This window comes from Taeniopygia guttata, chromosome Z, assembly GCF_048771995.1.
Source record: "Taeniopygia guttata chromosome Z, bTaeGut7.mat, whole genome shotgun sequence".
NCBI classification, from domain to species: domain Eukaryota; kingdom Metazoa; phylum Chordata; class Aves; order Passeriformes; family Estrildidae; genus Taeniopygia; species Taeniopygia guttata.
In genome coordinates this window covers 7,872,064-7,891,688 of record NC_133063.1, presented here as the reverse complement: position 1 = coordinate 7,891,688, position 19,625 = coordinate 7,872,064, and the positions used below count along the sequence as shown (strand labels likewise).

The following is a 19,625-nucleotide window of genomic DNA, read 5'->3' as shown; positions in this document are numbered from 1 at the left end:
CAAATAGCCTGAGGTCTGAATTTGGTTGAATCCTGATCCCCAAAAATATAGCGAAAGGAGACTTGTTTGCAGCAAGAGATGTGAATGATCTAACATCTGGAAGCCCCTTTTTAAAAGTATGTTTAGAAATTCTTGTGGAAAAGTTTTTATTTCAGGTTTGATTTCTGATAGTTTGTTATATAGAGAGAGCATTGCTGTTGGTTCTACCTAATGAACTTTAATGAGACTTTTGAAGAGAAAGAAAAATATAATAGTGATGAGGTTGAGGAAAGGCTGATCATTCTAGGTTTTATTGGCGTTGATACCCAACCTTTTGCTTTTCTGCTTATTGTGGCCCTGGCAAAGTGTTTTTGCAGTGTGCTATTAATTTTTAACCTGTATGAAGGTTCTCTAAAAAGAATTGTTGGTGCTATTTTGACCATTTTTACATGATACTGATTTCAACTGGATTGGTTATCAGCTGCTGGACCCTTGGATGCTTCCATGAGGTTTTTATATATACAAATGAAAAAACAAATGGGATTTGTGGAAGAGGACTACCACACTGAGTTTAGATTTATTTCTCAGGGACCTTCCTTAAGTATGTCTGATGACATGTATCCGGGTTTAGGTAGCCTGTGACTTTCATCAAGACTGTAAAAGACAGTTGCTGTCCATTTTATTACAGTAGTAGCTGAGAAAAGCTGCTTAGTTTCTGCTGAATTTCAGGCTTTGAGAGTGAAGTAAGATGGACCCAACTCTGAAGTCTTGTTAATGTTCCAGCTGATTCTCTTATTGGTGCTGTTATCGTTGAAAACTGGATATGCAATATTGGCTACCTAGTCAGTCCAAATATAATTTTGCTTGTGGGAAATAGTTTATATACCGATGTTATTTCCTAGAACCATTGCTTACCATGAAAATGGTGTATCAAGGATTGATATATTCATGGCACTACAACCTTGAAGTAGCTGAAGATGTTAGTGGCCAAGTGCAGCCCTTAAAATTATAAGATACAATCCTTAAGGGAGTCCTGTTGGGTTTTTTTTGATGGGGAAAGCAGAGGTCATACCTGGTCTCTCTCAGTTGCATAAATACTTTATAATTGTGAGTCTGTTGTTAAGCTAGCTTATTTGTGTGTTGGCAATTCCCAGAAGACCCACTTGACAGTCATTAGGGTATTTTTTGAAACCCACACCTAAAATGGGATTTGAACTGCCACTCTTTTCATTTGTGTCCAGATGATTTTGTCGTGATTAAGTGGAAATTAGGCAAATGAAGGCTTTTTAATTAAGGCATATGGAAAGGTGAGCTATTTGTTTCATGTAAAAGCTGAATGTAAACTTTTCTAATGTGTCAGAGATCTTACATATACTTGAATCAATGTCATTCTTAAGTTTACTTCTCTTCTTGTGGCAGAGAGGTCATTTGAAAGCTATTTGAAAATATATTTCAAAACCAGATGATAGTCTGGATAAGACATTACTTTTTCTGTTTCGTAATTTAAGATTCTGTCATCTGTACTAGAACTGTACTGTTTTTGAATGGAAGTAATTTGGAGTCATCAACTTATCTAGTAATTAAAGCTGTTCTTCCAGATATATGTTTGCAGATGCCATGTCAAGGGAAACGAAATATGCTGTAATCTTCACCAGAGTCTGTAACAAAGTGTGTAAAAATAGCAATGAAAATGTGTCAGTAGAGAAATATTGCTATTTGTGATTTTCCTCCATTGCTGTGACATATAGTTGTAATACAGTTTGCAGACCATGATACATTGTGAAGACTCTTAAGAGTTTGTGTTCTAATAAAAGTACTGATGTAATTGCTGGTTTACAGTATATATGATATGGATGTTATTTGACTCTCCAGACATATTCAGAGTTTTCTTGAAGTTTTGCCAAAAGATCTTATGGCATCTTGCCGTTGAAAAAAGAGCTCAGTCCAGAACCCCTTCTATGTGTAGAAGGTGCAGTGGTAAATCTAACAGTAGCCAGTGGCAAATGCAGCAGTGTAAGTCCAGAAAATAGAGTACTTCACCTGAAACTGTAACACAAACTCTTAAGAGCATCTTGCTAACAATGGAAAGGTGTTTTTTGCATTCTGGCTGTATTGACTTCATATGTTGGATGAAATATGAGCCTTTCCTTCTGTTTTCCTACTCCTGTAAACCCAGTTATACATAGTACATTATTTCTCCTTAATTCTGATTATAGCATTTTCAAAATTCTCTATGATAAAGGGAAAATTTGAGCTAAGCAGAAGAAAATGTTAGCCTTTTAGATGATCTTCAAGCTTGGCAGCAGGAGACACAGTCTCGGGAGGTGTCTTGAGGAAGTAGCTTGTAGAAGATGCTTTGAGAAAAATGAATAGGGAGAAGTTGTCCGTAGAAATAGAAATAGTTCTCTGTTCTTTTTCTTGATTGCCTTGTCAAAAGTGCAGAGAATAGAAAAACATCTAAGGAAGGGTGTTAACAAAAAGATTTGTGTAGGGTTACTGTGAAAAGAGGATTTCAAAAACTGATAGTGTTTGATAAATTAAATAGTGAAGTGTGTTCTTAGTCATCAAAACTTCAGTGATGCTTCCTAGCTCTTTTCACTCTGTCAAGATAGCATATGTATTGTTCTGTTTCAGGCTTTTATTTTAGAAGCTGAATAGTTATAAGCAGCGTACAATGGTAGGGATCCATAAGGCATGGAAAAGTAATAATTTTAAAGAATTTTAAGAAATGCAACTAAATATTGCTGCAATACTAGAGGAGAAATTAAGAGGTAGGACTTACAGATGGAAAACTGGCAAAATGCATTCAAAATTCAAAGAACCTTCCTCAAAAGAATAAGCTGCTCATTAAACATAAATGAAGCTGTGCTGTCAAAAGGGTGAAAGTTCTTAGAAAAGTGAGTAGTAACAGGATTCTGAACTACTATATTCAGGCCATGTGTCAGATACAAGAGGTTGTCATTTCACTTAACTCAAACCTGAGACAGGAGCTTAATGATGAATGTGTACTCAAAATTTCTGTAATGAGTTTTTAATGACTACACTTTTTATCTTTCAGCGATCCAGCTTATTTTGATGAAAATTGGCTGAACAGAATCAAAACAGAAGTGGGAGATAATTGGAGGCTAAAGGTATTTGACTTAGTTTGCTTGTCTGTGAATCTGTATTTGAGTACTTAATACGATATTGTGTCTAAACATTCTCACAGTTCTGGATTAGGATCTTGCTTTATAGACAGCATTTTGAACTTTAGACAATTTTAATTACACTTACTTGTTTTTATGTTGTATTGTCCTGCACAGTTTTAGCAAAGACATTTTGAATTTGTAAAAAGGTTTTAATGATTTAAAAGGAGAATATTAAAGTAAATGTTATAATTACCTCTTGTTTTTCAAACATTGAAGGAAAGATTTTTTTAATACACGGTGTGAAAGCAGCTTTTAAAAAAGCAGCTTTTTTGAGAAGCAACTGCATAAAAATAGGAACATAATAAGCAGTATATTTAAAGAAAAATGGCAACATGTTGCTTCCTTTTACTTTGTCAGCTCTGCAGAGCTACTGAGTTTTAAGAGAGGAAGTAGTGTTTTTTCTGTTTCTACTCAGCATGATTTTTAATCACAGTGTGTTTGCTGGGTCATTTGTATCACTTGTATATTCCAGATTTCTCTACAAACTTGAAGGAAATAGAATATACAAGAGCTATGAATGAGGAACATTTTGCTTTAGAATCTAGGGAATGCAATCTCACATGCAGATGTTAGTGTAGTTTTTGACTAGTTTTCTTCAGAGAATGATCTGTTTGCTTTTCTAAATTTCCATTTTCAGCCTTACTAATTTGGGGGAAGAAAAGTAGTTAAGAATTTACTGTTAGTTCTTGTCTCCGGTAAAACCATTTTGTTCCAGCCACCAAAACCCATTCTGAGCATCTGGGGAAGGACTAAAACTGTGAAATGCTCTAGTTCTTACAGGCTTGTTTACATCACTTTCTGAATTGGAGGGGCACTTAAGAGGCAGAATGCTGCCTGAGACAAAGATGTAGCACACTGCTGCTGTTCATGTTTTGACTTGGCCAGGAAACATGTATCAGCGTGGTTTCTGTTGTCTGACCAGATGTGCGAAGTCTGGGATGCTTTAATGTTCTGTCTGCTAGGGCTGCCAGCAAAATTGAGGGTACATTGATGAGGATATACTGACAGACTTCTGAAAAAAAGGCATGATCCCTAAAAAACCTTTAGGACTCTTGGCATATGCTGCATGTAGAGCACATAATATAAATTAATTTCTCAACAAATTGTATTGCAAGTGAACAACTGGATAAAGGTCTTACTTTTCTGTCAAATATTTTTTTGGTGTTTTTCCTAAGGAGCATTGAAATCCTGGCTGTTAAATGTGGAGGATAGCAAACTGAGAACTGTTGGTTATAATAGCATTTGAGCTGATTGAATGTGAAGCAGCAGCTTCTATAACTGTCACATGGAGTTTGAGGAATAAATATTTTATTTTTATGTCTCCCACCAGTTTGGCAAATGTAAAAGCTTAGCAGGTGTGAAAAAAAAAAAAAAAAGCTGAGCAATCCAGTAACTTCCTTATGTGACTGAGGTTGGCAAAACATCAGGTCAAATTTCAGTTTTTTGCTGATGTCATTCCATCTTGTTTTTCAAGTGTCCATGTAAACAAGAACTAAAGACTGTTGTTTTTTTTTTTTGTTTAAGAAATATGTATAATTCAGCTTTTTGTATGCATTTTTATAGACCACTTCCATTTTAATGAAGAATACTGAAAGGCACAAGTGTGATACTTTAACTCTTGTTTTTTAATCTGGAAGTAATCCTATACTTTGCCAACTGTTCCTTATATGTGAGTAAACATTATTAATAGTCTAGTTTTCAAAATGTCTATCATCCAATCCTTCATTTGAAGTCTGGCTTGTAGGAACGCTTCAATCTGTGCATTTCTATTAATAGAATTGTTCAGCTTGGAAAAGACTTAAGATCAAGTTAACTCTATCAAGTCCATACTAAACCAGGACCCTAAGCTCTAAACACCTTCAGGGATACTTCCCTGGGCAGCCTGTTCCAATGCTTAATAATGCCTTTGGTGAAGAAATGTTGCATAATAGCCAATTTTAACTTCCTCTGGTGCAACTTGAGGCCATTTCCTCTTGTTATGTCACTTGCTAACTGGGAGAAGAGGTATTGACCCTCACCTCACTACAACCTAATTTTAGAAATATATTCATTACTGGATTTAAGATGTGGGCATCATAGTTGCATGACTCTAGAATATAGCTTTCCCTTCATACTTAAAGAAGTGCCATGAGAAGTGATAATTAGATTATCTCAAATGTTGCGGTAATGAGCTGCATTATTTTCTTGTTGCTAAACATGGTCATTCTTTGTCACTGATGCCATCTGGGCACCACTTGTACAAACTCTTGGTATTGTGAACTGCATAAAGGAGCTGGTCTAGTAGGGGAAATACAGAAAAACAATCTAAATATACTGTGTAGTAAGTTTTCTGAAACAGTGGTTAGGAGGGCTGGTAGAGATTAGTGTAGGTCTTGTGTAGCCCACCTAACCGCTGTTCATGGAAGTACTCAGAAAATGATAGAATCATAGTGTTGTTTAGTTTGGGAAAGACCTTTAAGACTGAGTCCAGCTGTCAACCTAGCACCACCACCGTGTTCACCATTACCCATTATGTCACCAAGTGCCATATCTGCACATTTTTTGAACATTTCCATGGATGATGACTCTACCATTTTGCTAGGCAGTCTGTTCCAATGCTCTACAACCCTTTCAGTGAAAATATTTTACCTAATATCTGACCTAAAACTTACCTGATGCCACTTGAGACAGTTTCTTATTGTCCTGTCACTTATTACCTGGGAGAAGATTGTTAATTTTGAATTGTGTGTTGTCCTATATGGAGAAAAAACAAGAACATAAGGCTGAGATTTTTGTGGGGAGGGGGCAGGAGGAGGATGGGTTTGGTTTTTTTAGCATTTTGCTTTCTGATAACTGCAATGTTTTTGCAGTTGCTGTACTTGAAAAAAAAAAAAACCAAAAAAACTCACAGGGATGTTTTTAAATTCTTGGTTTCAGGGCAAGTTTCCAGACTTGAGAAATTGAGCAGTGCGCAGGAGAGAAAAAGTTTGGGAAATGCTAAAACTTGGGGAGCTTGCAAAATAGGAACCATTCAGTGAGCACTGTGGTTCTTAGAGCTAACCAGATATTTGTCTACTGTATTTAGTAGAGAGATGTTATTATTTCTTCAGGGTTAAAATTTCATGCTAATAGCATACATCAGTGTACATAGGAGTTTGTGTTTTCTCTTCAGCAACAAAAGGACTTTTCACTGCTGCCTTATCTGCAATTTTATGATGGTTTACAAAAATAAAAAAGCAAAGCCATTAACTCTTTCCTCGTGTACAGTGAACACTTCTGTATAGTCAAAATTTAAATTTTGTACAACATAATATTTAGTGGCTGAGGAAGAAGACATCTTGAACGTAAAACCTATACTGAAAATGAAAAGCAGCTTAGAAAATAATTTGATTGCCAGGATTTTGCAGGAATGAAATTCCCTAATCAAGAAAAAAAATTACTGATTTGATACATGTGCATCAGTTTTGGCAATTACAGAATAAACTGTTGGTTCTCTGAGGGGTTGCATAAAAGTCCCCCTTTCCCCCCCCATTGACTTTCATTCAGTGTGAAAAGCTTAGGAAGGAAAGGAAACACATTGTTCGGCTTGGTTTCTGACTTTTTCTTCTGAACTTTTCATTTTGGCATTCAGACTACACCATCAATTTAAAGTAGAGTTTTATTGATGTTTATAGTAGCAAGCTGTGTTAGTCTTGTGAACCTTCTCTACCTAGTCTTTCTCTAGGTTCCACCTATTATCAGTGATGAGACATGTTCCTGCAAAACACAGTTTAAATCAGAAACCATATGCCCGTGAGAGTGGCACGAGCAGTGAACACACGTGCTCCCTCCCGTTCTTGGTGCGTGCACACACACACACACCCACACGCCCATGCCCACCGCCCCCCACCCCACCTGTTAACTGCAAATGGATAAAAATGTAGCTTAATGAGATATCAAAGCTTATTGGTTAAGAATTCCCACTCCACTTGAAAGTGTGCACAACATTTCCAGAGGTTATTCAAGATCTGAAATAAAAAAAAGAAAAACCAATTTACACAGAGACTCCAGCACAGAGCTTCAGTCATACATTTGATATAAGGGTAACGCAAAATTGGAGGCTGACAGCCATAATGTTGGAGAAAACCCAGGAAATTAGATAACCCATGCTGCTTTTTGTCAACAGTGACAAGCTTAAGGGCACTTTCTATTGCCCACATCATTGGCCTTCCCCTTTGTTACGCAGTCATGTTTGTGAAGAGAGAAATCCAGACAAACTGCACTTACAAACTTGAGATTGGAAACAGTAAGCAAGTTGTAATTAAAAAAAGATTTTATATGGCAAGTGAGAATAAAAGAAAGACAGGAGTAAAAAACAAGCAACCATTAAGTCTTATGCTGTTGGCAGATCACATGATCTCTGCTTTCATTCCAGTCAGTCTATCAGATTAATGCTAAGGGTGTGTACTAAGGGTCAGTGTCATACTGAGCACTGCATGCTCAGTCTGTAGTCCCAAGATGGCTGTTAGCAGAGAGGGTAATGATAATTTAACATAAAGAACACCCACACAACTCTGGTGTGGGTATTTGTGAACTTTAGGTGTTCAAAGGAGTGAGAATATTCAATATTCCCAGATGAAAAGGTAAAGAGGTTGAAAATGGATAGAGGTTTGTATAGAAGTACTTACTGGTCCATCTATTGTGAATTGCAACAAATTTCTGAGATGAAATAAAGCATAGTTGTCACTTTTTTTACCCCAGTAAACCTCACATCTTTTCCAGCAGAAGCATGGCTGTAGGGAATGAATGTTAAAGGTGTTGGGAGGGTAGCGTGTATGTTTTTATGGAAAAGCAAGAACTCAGGTTGCTGATGCAAGAAAATAGGCATCCCATGTGGTCATAGGCTGACACCTAAACAATGGTTTAATACTTTATAGTCATAATCTGTATTGGCAATTCTTTCTGTTGTGGTCTGACATTATGTAATTTAATGGTCATTGTTAACTACAGTTAGGTTTTTCTATGTGCTTTAGAAAGTGAAAAGTAATTCTGAGCAACTGTCACCTGCTGAGACTTAGAATTCAGATCTAATTGGTTGTCTTTAAACTTTCTTGGGCTGTTGTTCATTTTCATTCAGTTGCTTGAGGTCTTCCTTTGACCTCATAAATGTTGCTGGAACTACTCAGTTCAATTTCAAAGTACAAAATATTAGTGGTAGTTTCCCTGTGATGATCCTCTCTGGGGCAGTTAAAACCATTTAAGTTTATTGACTGCAAGCTAGTTAGGAAAAAAAATTGAGAGCTGTCTGAGTAATACTGAAGATCATGTTTAAGTTTAAGCCAGTCTTAGTCTTAAAAGAAGTCTATAAAGAAGCTACTTTAATCTCACAATTGTCTGACTGTGTGCCAAATACAAAGATGGTACAGTTAATTCCTGAAAACAAGCTACCCTGGTACTGTTGATTGACAGTGGAGTGAAATAGGACAGTGAAGATTTCTTTTTCCGTTTGTTCACTGTTCTCTTCTTTCAAGAATGCTGCCCTATGTGCTCGTTTTCATAATGAATTTTGATCAATATGGATTTTGTTTCAGTATCTTGACTCCAAGCGCTATAAAAAGTATATAGAGGAAGGTGGCTTTTTGTGTTTAAGGAATTTTAATTCAAAAATGCTTACAAGGAGAGAGGGAAGGAAGTATTTCACAGGTTTCCATTTGGTTTCTCATTTTTTTGGGATTATGTTCAAGTTCAAGGTTCCTCACAAATGTTCTCATCGGTAAACTGGACTTAAATTCTGCAACATGGCCCTTGCATTTCCGTGGCTCTTTCTGCAGCAGACTCAGGTAAATTATAAACCAGAAGATTTTAATTAATCAAGTTTGAAAATAATATTCCAATCAGTGCAATATTCTTTGTGGTGATTTGATATAAAAATAAAATTTCTTGATTTCTTTAAATTCTTATATCTCTTGCAGACTTTGGTTATGATTTCACATTGCCTTTGAGTAGTGGTCTTGGTTGCTGTTGGGCAGACACCTAGGAAATAGTTGCAGCTCTTAAAGGATCATGCTGTGTTTTGTATAATAGTACAGAAAACGTATGTGCTTTGGTGTAGAAGGTGTAAACTGTGTATTATGCCATTTGGGGAGTGATAATAAATACATGCTATAAAGTAGCATCTCCAGTTCTCTTTCTAGGTTGTCAGGGCATTTGATGTGTCACTTTTCAGGACTAAATTAATTTTTTTGTTTCTTGTATGCCTTAAAATTCAGTGATTAGAGAGATAGTCAGAATGTTCCTATATCTTAATAAGGAGTCAACTTCTGGCACTTCTTTCCAAAAGGGAGTGGATTAATAGTAGTCAGATAATCAGATTGTTATCACTTTGGTTTTCTTCGCAAAAATCTTCTAGTATGTGTATCCTGTTCCTTTCTTGAGTCTGGAATTTACTTTCATCACCTCATTTTGTTTCTTGACCATACTGAAGTGTTGAGTTTGTCCCTAAATTTCAGTATCACATTTCCTAACAGCCATCAGGTAGTTTGAAAGGTAAATAATTTGTCAGTGGACAGAATCTCCTAACTGGGTATTTCTGGAATGTGGTCAAGAATATAAAATTTATGGTGGTCTTCAAAGGCAGTTAGAACTTGAGAGGTTTTGCTCTCCCTTCATTGCAGTTCCACAGATTGCTGCTGTGGCTGTTGCTGTCAGTGAGAGAACTTTGTGAAGCCTGTTTCTATTGGTTTTAGTCTTTGCAGATCCTGTTTAAACATCAGTCATATAATCATTTAGGTTGGTAAAGATCCTTAAGATCATAGAATCCAACCATAAACTGCCAAGTCCACCAGTAAGTCATGTTCCAGTGTACCACATCTACACAGCTCTTTGCACACCACAAGGATGGTGGCTCAGTCATGTCCTGGGTAGCCTGTTACAATGCTTGATAACCCTTTCTGACAAAGATATGTATGCTGATGCTCTTCCTTGCAAAAATCTTTTCCTGGCAAAACTTGAAGCCTTTTCCTCTTGTCCCATCTCTTGTTACCTGGGAGAAGAGGCTGACTCCCACCTGGGCTACAGCCTCCTTTCAGGGAGTTGTAAAGAGTGATAAGGTCACCCCTGAGCCTCCTTTTCTCCAGGCTGAACAGCTCCAGCTTCCTCAGCCACTGCTGTCTCAGGAAACAGTGTGCTGTTTCTATTCTGTAAATTCTTTTCTTAAATACTTGAACAGTAATTGGTAATCTCTATCTAGCAATTACTTTCAGCAAAGATTCTTCTTTTTCCTCTGAATTTCACCATGTGAGACCCATGGGCATTTTTATAATTTTAAACACTGTATTTCCAGAGACTTGATGCAAATGGGTTTTTTCTGGGAAGGGAGCAATACTCAGTACTAGAGGAATGTGACATACATTCTGTACAGCAGGAGGTACTTAACTGATGCCATTGGTTATGTGAGTGAACAGAAGATACCTTTGTATAGCAGTGAAGTCATCTTGGAGAAATGTGGATTTTGCCAGATACTGTAAGACAGACATTTATTTGTAAAAACTGGAAAGAGGGACAGAGAATGACAAGAACAAAAATTAAAGAACTAAGAGGAATAATTAATGAGAAAAAACAACAAATAATATGAGTTGACAATAAAGGATGATATTGAGCAGTATCTGGTTTTGATTTGGAAGAGGTTTATCTCTGCAGAAAGTAGATTAATAGGATAGTTCAAGAGCAGAAAGGAGGGAAAATAATATTTCAACTTCTGGGTGCAAAGATAATCCTAAGATAAACAAGTATCTAAAAACATTCATGGCATATGATCTGATTTAAAGTCTATCTAAGACTATGATATATTTCTCATAAATTTAAATGGGTTCTGTGAATTCATAAAGATTTGTGATCACATCTGGAAGTCTGGTCATAAGGGCCTCTTGCATAACTTTCATGTTTCCAAATTTATCTGTGTGTAAATAGATGTAATTATATCCTTCTTTTGTGTGATTTTTCTGTGATTACCCACTTTATGATCATTTCTCTGTAAAATGCTCCCTGTGTTTATTGTATTTCCTCCTTCTTGTCAAATAGGTAAGCAACTTGAAGAAAATTTTGAAAGGAATACTGGATTACAACCATGAGGTAAGAACTATTTGAACTAATCTGCATCTGCTTGCCTTTTGAATCTGTATTTTAGTTAACCTGAGGAAGATAAATTGTATTCTGCAGGTTAAGTTCTGATGTTTTCTTTTTGGCATATATAGTGATTCATGGCCTATTTCCTAGTCTTGGCCTTCTTCAAACCTTCTCACCTGCTTTATTGAACTCTCAGGAGTTCCAGGGAAGCCTGACACACAAGTTTTCTCATGTGAAGAACAGATGGCTTTATTGACTATGTTCTGATGATAGCTTTGTGTCTGATGTACTGTAATGTACCTGTGTCTGATTTTTTTTCCTTCCTCCTCTGCAGTTGAAGTCTGCTCTTTTGCTTACTTTTCTCTTGAGGAGAGTGAGTAAAGAGCCTTTCTAGCCTCTCCCCATACTAATATTTTAAATTAAATATTTTAATTCAGGTGTATTGGACTCATTACTTGTCATTCTCTCTTATTTTTAGCAAACTCAGCACTTAATTACTCCAGAGGAGACAGTATTTTTCTTTCAGTGGTGAACCTTCAGCTGAAATATGCTTTCAGTGATGTTTGAGATGAATTGATCTGTACAGACAGCAGCACAAAATCCATAGTATGCATGTTCTAGACACTGCTTGTTTCAAAATACTGTCTTCTCATAAACACTACAGAGATTATTTGTTAATAAATTGAAGTACTTCAGAAAGAAAAATTTAGTCTTAGGAGGTCATCTTCAGTAAATTACTAGTTATCCATGTTTAAATAAATGTTGAAAAGTGATGATTAAGCAAGCTGGTCATGACTGGGAACACTAAAAAGAAACAGATCAGGTTTTTGTTATGGAAAATTAATATTACTAAGACAAAGTGATGCAAGCTTCTTTTTGGTTGGTTAGTATGTATGATGATTAAGTCTCTAGTGTCAAAACTTTACTGTTAGGCAAGTTCTGAGTGGATTCAAGCTGATTAGTTTCTGTAAAGGTAGTGCACATTTATTAATCTCACTGGATTTCGGTTTAGGTTGGTAGTTTTCCTGCTGAGGCAATGCTGGAGGTGATAGTAGGGGTATTGTGGATTCTACTAATAAATTCTGATTATGTTTTCCTCAACAGTATTCCCTCCTTTGCTACGAAAATATAGATATGTATGTGGATTTTACCTGATGTAGTTAAAAGCATTTGACAAATGTATATACTAATATTATTCAGCCTCAAATTTGTATTGCATTCTGAAGAACAATCGGTAAAACTGCTACATTTGCTGTCATTGTCCATTAAAGTATAGAAGAACAAGAAGCCTAAGTTAACTATTTATAGCTTTCATGCTTTGTTCTGCATCAGTTCATCTTGCTGTAGACCTCTGCTGCTCTGGAACTGAAACTTTAACTTTTTTGTAAATGTATCATTCTTTTGTCTTTTGAAAATGGGTCAAATGCTCTTTTTCATCTCAAGGTACTTATTATACAGTCTATCCTTCATTTTCATATTTCTTTTAGGGCCTTTGGGTTTTTTTTTTGCTTTGTTTCTTTAAATTGTTTATTTCAAACTCAGTTCACACTTTCACATCCTTCACATCTTACTGGTGCCTTCCAATTTACCTCTTCCCTTCAGCTTTCCTCATAGAAATTTTATTGTCAGTGACTAAGAGGTCACTGTAGTATTGTTAACTTAAACCCAGCATTGCATTTGAAAGAAATTCAAGAAGTGCAGATCAATATATAAATACATATCAGAATCAAAATACATTGTATTTTCTGCTAGTGGAGTCTGTATATGATGGTAATATTTTTCATTGTGGTTGATGCATTCACATAATTCTTTTGACCTAAAGAAAGTCTTTTCCAACAAGAGTGAATCTGCATGCTTTAAAGTATGCAGAGATTTTTAGTAGTGTTGAAGTTAATTCTTTGAGAAAACTGCTTAAAAATCCTGTTGTTCCACAACAGAAAACACTCCGTAGCTAATCAGAACAAAACCTCAACACTTCCATGAAACCCAGCCTTACTAAACTTCACAATAACTTGTGTTCTTTGTATTCTTCTTATACGCTGTTTTTTATGAATTCCTTAACCTGATTTCTGTTTTTCTTGGGTATTGCACAAAAAGAGCATGCAGCAAACACATGACTGATACCTTCTATATAGTCATTGTTTCCATATTGTACCCTGTTTAAGAAGTTACAGTTTCTTTTTATCTGCAATTAATGTGTCAGTGATGTGTTTAATTCTAAATTTCATATTCATATTTTCAACCCTCTGTTCAGTAAAGAACAATTTAGCAGAATTGTCTAGTTCCTTCTACTGCCAATCATTAATCCTTAATGATCTTTAATGATAAATCAGATAACACTAATAGCGAGTCACACGGGCCTTTGTTTTGCAGGGCTTTTCTTTCTGCATGTGGGCTGTTTAATTACATATCATTGTACTACTACCTCAGATTCTCTTCCATGGAACAGCTTTTTTATCTGTAAGACTTGCCAGATATCCTTAAATTTGCTAAAAGTGTGAGGTCTAGAGATCTGAGTTTTTTGCAGTCTTATATTTGTCACCTGTCAGTGTTATATATATGTATTGTATAGGTGAAACATGTTTCAGCTTTTAATTCTTTACGAAAGAATCTTGCCAAGTGTTTACCTAGTAGTTGCTTGTGAGTTGAGACAGTAATGCTTATCTTTTTCCAAATATTATTTGTATCAAACAGTATGATTTTATAGTGGGATGTTATATTAAGCAATTTAGTTTGTTTTGAAGGTGTGCTCAAAACTATAGTAAAGTAGGAGTGAATTGCTGTTGTTGATTCTGAATCATCTTTGTATGAAAGAAATTGATATGTGTATGTGCAGTGATACAGCCATGTATGTACCTTGATTTTATGCAGATTCTAGGGCAACAGATAAATGACTTCACCCTTCCTGATGTTAACCTGATTGGAGAGCATGCTGATGCTGCAGAGCTTGGGAGAATGCTTCAACTTATTTTGGGATGTGCTGTGAATTGTGAACAGAAGCAAGGTAATAAATTTTGAAGACGTGTTTTCTTGGTTATTGTGCAACTATTAAGGAGAAAAATTATCATTCTTGGATTTCTGTCAGAAGAGATTTTTAAAAAAACAGTAATGACGACATTATTTTATTGTACAGATAGTAACTGTTTTTTGGTGCAAGCTTCACTACTTTTGGAGACTCAGACTGGAATTGAATTTACTTCCAAGATGCGTATTTTCCCTTTTGGTTTGCTGAACTGAAAAATCAGTCTGCAAAGAAAAAATTATTTGGCACACCTTTTAACCATTTATGGGGCAGATCAGGATAGTTAAGAATGGAAAAGTGTGATTATTGCATTATTCAGCATAATTCTTGATTGTAGAGATGCATTCCAGGCATCATTTTACTACATGGCCAAAAGCCATCAGTATGACTGGTGCTTGGTCTGACGATATGTCTGGTGTGAACCTGGGTTATTGTAGCTTCTGAGATTTTTCTATGGATTGGCAAATATGAAAAAGTAATGCTGGCAACCATACCCTTTTGGTCAGCAGCTGAAGATGGAGCACAATAAGGTCATCCAAAAAGTTGCTTCAGGCCAATTGCCAGACAATTGAATCCCACTCTAGCAGTCCCTGAAAGAGACTCTTGTCTCTCTACCCCCGTGGGACTGACTGTAATTCAGACCTGCACAAATACAGTAGTGACCCATTCATCTATCTTGGAGCTGCCAGAGAGGATGTGATGAGCAATGGAGATGTTTGTTAAAGTGTCCCATGTTCTAAACTTGCTTTGGGCAAGCAGGCGGTATATTGTTACCCAGTTACCTTAAATTATACTTCATTCAAGCCAGATGAAGTTAACAGCAAATGCAAACACCTATTCTAAATACTTTAAACAGGAAATGTAGTCATGTGTGGGAAAAATAGATGTGTTGGAAAATAAGACTTTTTTTACTGTATTTGTGTGACAGTTGTATCAAATAAGTGTGTCTTCTAGATATAGCTCATTTTGTGTTTGATGGCTGCCAAGATTTTAGAGGAAGACTTTGTCTTCCTCTTGCATGGTGCACTTAACTTTACAGCTAATTTCCCCTTTCTATTTTTCCTAGGTGACTAAATCACTTTAGTTTCTCCTTCTGAAGTACTTCTATTCTCTTAATCAGGAAGTTCTGGAGTAGTTTTCTTCCACAAGTACATAAATAACACTGGTTTATTAAACTTCTTGTCATCTCTGTTTTATATAAAATTATCTTCCTTTTGTTGACTATTTGTCATTTTCCAGTGGAAAGTATATGTTGCTTTTGTGTCCCCTTAATTCTTTCAGTCTGGACATTAAAAATGCACATTTGAAATACCAGAACAATCTAAGTTTATATACTTTGAGCAAGATCCAGCATGACCAAATTTCTCACTTGAAGGTGACTCTTTCCCAGCGTCTTTCTCTTAATCACATCCTTAAAAGAATAAAGGAGATGATCTTTGACTGGAATGGTATTTTACTGGGCAAGTCATTTACTCCTTGACTCAGTCTAAATTACAGAATTTCTTCTTCTGACTACTGTATTGTCTTACAAGGTACCTCTTGTGTAGCTCACATGTACACAAAATAGCTGAGAACTTGAAAAGTGGAGGGAACTTAATTTGTGATGTGCTACAGAAATAAAAACAGACACCAAAAATGAACATGAAAACGCTTTAAAATGAGGATGCTGTAGGAAGTCAGGCTGTTACTGTTACACTTACAGAAAAGAACAACTTATGCATGGATCATGTATTTCAAGAGCCTGAACAGTTTGGGAACAAAGTGAGAAAAGAATAAAAGCAGTTTTTCAGAAGTGTAAGATGCCAGGGGAGGAAAAAGGTAATCATGTACTTTTTTCATTGTTGTAGAGTTCAAATTAGCCTGGATTTGTATCTGAACAGGCTTCTGATAAAATCTGGTTGAATTTGTTGGGGTGGGACTTGACTGGTGTTTATACATTTCAGTGTCATCCGTGGCACCTAGTCATTTTGTACGAAGGATGCAGCTTCTGATCTTAACTTCTGTGACTTGAGTTTCAACATTGACATTTCAGAATGCTTTTATTTTCAGAGTACATCCAGACCATAATGATGATGGAAGAATCAGTTCAACATGTTGTCATGACAGCCATTCAGGAGGTATGCTGGGATGCCCATAGTGTGTGGAAGTTCAGTCTTTCATTATTTTACAGTAGTATGCTTTTTCTCACTTAGGAAAAACTTGGTTGAAAGTAAAGAAAATAAATGGGACTAGATTTTGCCTTTTTACAGTGAAAACTTTCTTCATTTTCCTTAGAAAAATATTGCTTATGACAAAAAACTCTGGTTGAATGTCCGTCCCACTTTTCTTTAAATCTAGAAGACTGAAACTTCTAGATATTTTTCATACTAGTTCCCTTTCCTTTTCTTTCCTCACCCTGTCAATCCTGAAGTGCACTAGATTGATTTTCTGTGGATAACAATTACTGTAGAATTTTGTTAAAATTTGTACCTTGAAAGAAGCAAAATTTCATAAACTGTTGTTTTGGTTTTTTTTTAATTTAGTAAACAAGTGAAAAGAAAAAGAACTGGGTAACAGTGTTGTTTTGTCAGCTGTAGTATTATGAATTGGGTAATGAGATGTAGCATGAACATATATGAATACAATAGGCTGGTATGTTTTTACAAGTCAGTGAGTATACTGCAGTACATTTTGTAGAAGTGCTTTTTTGTGCACTTCTACACAAAGTAGATCAAAGCCACTGAAGCCCCTCTGTGACTTAGAAGTCTGAAGTGCCTATAAGAGAAATGCCTAGAAGTCTGTAGATGTTTACTGCAGGTAAGGCCACTACCTAGGGGAGACAGGAAACCACTAATAATCCTGTTACTTCTGAACAAGAGAAACTGAATTCCACATTGGGCTTTAGAGCAATTTCTCATCTCTGTAATGTCTGAATAGAGAAAGAAGTATCAGTGACCCTACAAGGGAATCTTTCCACAGTCATCACTTTGACTAGTGCTGTATCCATGCAGTCAAACATTCAGTTCTCTGTGTGCGGACTGCTGGCAGTAACACAGCAGAGAGGATTTGTAAATAAGCATCAAAAGAATTGTTGTCTAAATCATCTTCCAGTCAGTGCTGTCAAGAACCAGTTTTCTGGAGTTTTGGCATGTTTTACTTTTTAGAAAGTTTTGTAACTGTAATATGCAGTATTTTGGTGGGCTTTTCTAGTGTTTTTTATAAAACCCATATTGCAGCATCACTGTCTTTTGCACCACCTTGAAATAGAAAAATCTTCTTTTATCTTCCTTCTTTGTATTGAAAATATAATCTTTTTTTTAAAAGTCTCCTTTTTTTGGTAAAATAGCCTGTTGAAGCAGCCCACAGTTTTCAGCATTTAATGAGTAAACTGTGAACTTGTTTAGTGTGTGTGCCCTTTCACTGACATGATGAGTAGAAATAGGAAGACATCACAGGTTAAGGGTATGTTCTTCTGGAAAAGATTTTTAAGATGCAGTGAATCAAAAAGCTTAGTATTCAGCTACTGGCACAGTTCTGAGTGATTTTAATGCTACTTTGCAAGCTGCTTAGAAATCAAAGGCATTTCAGGACCAAATGAGGAGGATCTCACGTGCTTAATGAAGAGGCAGAAAAGTATCTAAGACTTTGAGGCACTTTGAGAGCAAAGCCTCTCTCCATTATTTTTCAATGGGCTTGGATTTTGGAGACGTCACAGTCAGGTGGAAGCTAGCAAATATTCCAGTTTTCAAGAAGAAAAAGAAGAAAGATGCTGTCAGTTACAGATCTACTTCACTTCAGTGCCTGGCAAAATTATGGAGAAGGTTATTCTGGGAGTTTGATCATAGCCAGCACAGATTGATACAGGAAGAATTTAAAGGGGTGAGATTTTGTAAGGAGGTTTTTCTATTTCTTAGACTCATAGCAGCTCCTGCAATTCAAGTGACTTAGAAAAAGAAGTATGTAAGAAGTTAGCTATGGATGAATGTTGGAGAAGTTAGTATATCACCTAATCCAAGCATTTTAAAGCATTTGACATTGTGGATAGTCTTCAAAATTTTGTCAGAAGACATAATTTTCAAAATGTCAGAACACTTTTCTAAGCTTTATTGATGTATTATGTAATTCATTTTTCTGATTCAGCTGAGCATGTACAAAATTTTTTGATGCTTCTTTGGGTATTGTAAATCATTTTACTCATGAATTATTTTGCAAGGTACAGTAGAACAAGTTTTCTCTTTTTTTTTTTATGAAGAAGGTGATTTTTCAATGGTAGAAGCAGCATTTTATATGCTAAATTTTATTCAGTTGTTTAATTTTTAGTGACTTGTGGTTCTTCATAATTTATTTTGTTCAGTTATTTAAATGTTTGAAATATGCCTTGTGTTCCATAAAGGTTTTCTAAATGAAACAATTATTTTCTGTTAGTTTTCCAGTGTAGTCAGATTGGTCTGGTGTATTGACTCCACTTAGAATCTGAGATGCTAATCTGCAGATGTAGGTATCAAAGTATAAGTTGTGCACAAGATACAAGACTGAATACATTCATCTGTGTAATATAACAGGGTCTTTTTATTTCATGATTTTCAGATTTTTTAAAGGCCCAAAATACTTTTTTAGAGAAATTATTTTGCCCATTATATATTTCCCTTTCCTCCTTCCCCTTCTGTCATTTTCCCAATATCTTTCTGGAGTAGCCAAGTTCATTGTTGATGAAGGCGGTAGCTGAGGTAAACAAATTGTTTGCCTTTGCTGTTTAGAACATCTCTAAATTTGATCACTTAGCAGCTCTTTGTGCAGGTCAAGCTGAGAGTCAGAATAGTGTCAGGAGTAGTGTCAAAATTTGCCAAGGGAGGAGTAGGAAAAGTGCTTACTGTCTGGGGTAACACCAATAGTGTTACTTCCACTTTTTGGTTTTGTGCTGGTTTTCCCTCCTCTATTTTGTCCTAGTTGTTTAAAGATTTATCTTGTCTGAAGTAAAATTATTTTTTGAATAGTTAAGAAGGATATAGAAGTATTTTATTGGGTCTATCAACAGATAGACTAGAGGTAGACTGGGTGTCAACTAGAGGAAGAAGAAAGTCGAGCTTGCTTTAAAGGATATACAGTGTCAAACATAGCCATGACTCATAAAAACTAACATAAAGATGTTCTAAGAAAGAAAAAGAACGTGAATACAGAGGCTAGGTTTTGAAATTGCTTTGTGGGCACTTAAGTGAGCTTATACAGTGTTGTTAACTGTAGAAAAAGCATTTCAGATAAAGCAAGTTTTTGATTTAAAAATCATCAACTGAATAGAGCAACTGTTTATGCAAAATCATGTGTGGGGGGAAAAAAGGCTTTCATAATTCATGTTATTCATGCATGCAGGTTTTGTG

General features: G+C 35.8%; 1 protein-coding gene across 5 annotated transcripts in view; it reads left to right on the top strand.

Annotated features, from left to right (window-relative positions):
• HOOK3 (hook microtubule tethering protein 3) overlaps nucleotides 1-19,625 on the top strand; it is an 81,456-nt gene that overhangs the window by 19,706 nt on the left and 42,125 nt on the right. For 4 of the 5 annotated variants that reach the window (XM_032744307.3, XM_030258123.4, XM_030258125.4 and 1 more), the window contains exons 3-6: nucleotides 3,038-3,110; nucleotides 11,205-11,255; nucleotides 14,121-14,253; nucleotides 16,321-16,388. In XM_032744307.3, the coding sequence (XP_032600198.1) occupies nucleotides 3,038-3,110; nucleotides 11,205-11,255; nucleotides 14,121-14,253; nucleotides 16,321-16,388 (325 nt within the window). Of the gene's footprint in view, nucleotides 1-3,037; nucleotides 3,111-8,869; nucleotides 8,966-11,204; nucleotides 11,256-14,120; nucleotides 14,254-16,320; nucleotides 16,389-19,625 lie in introns of those variants that run through there. The other variant, XM_032744308.3, reaches the window with a different exon arrangement.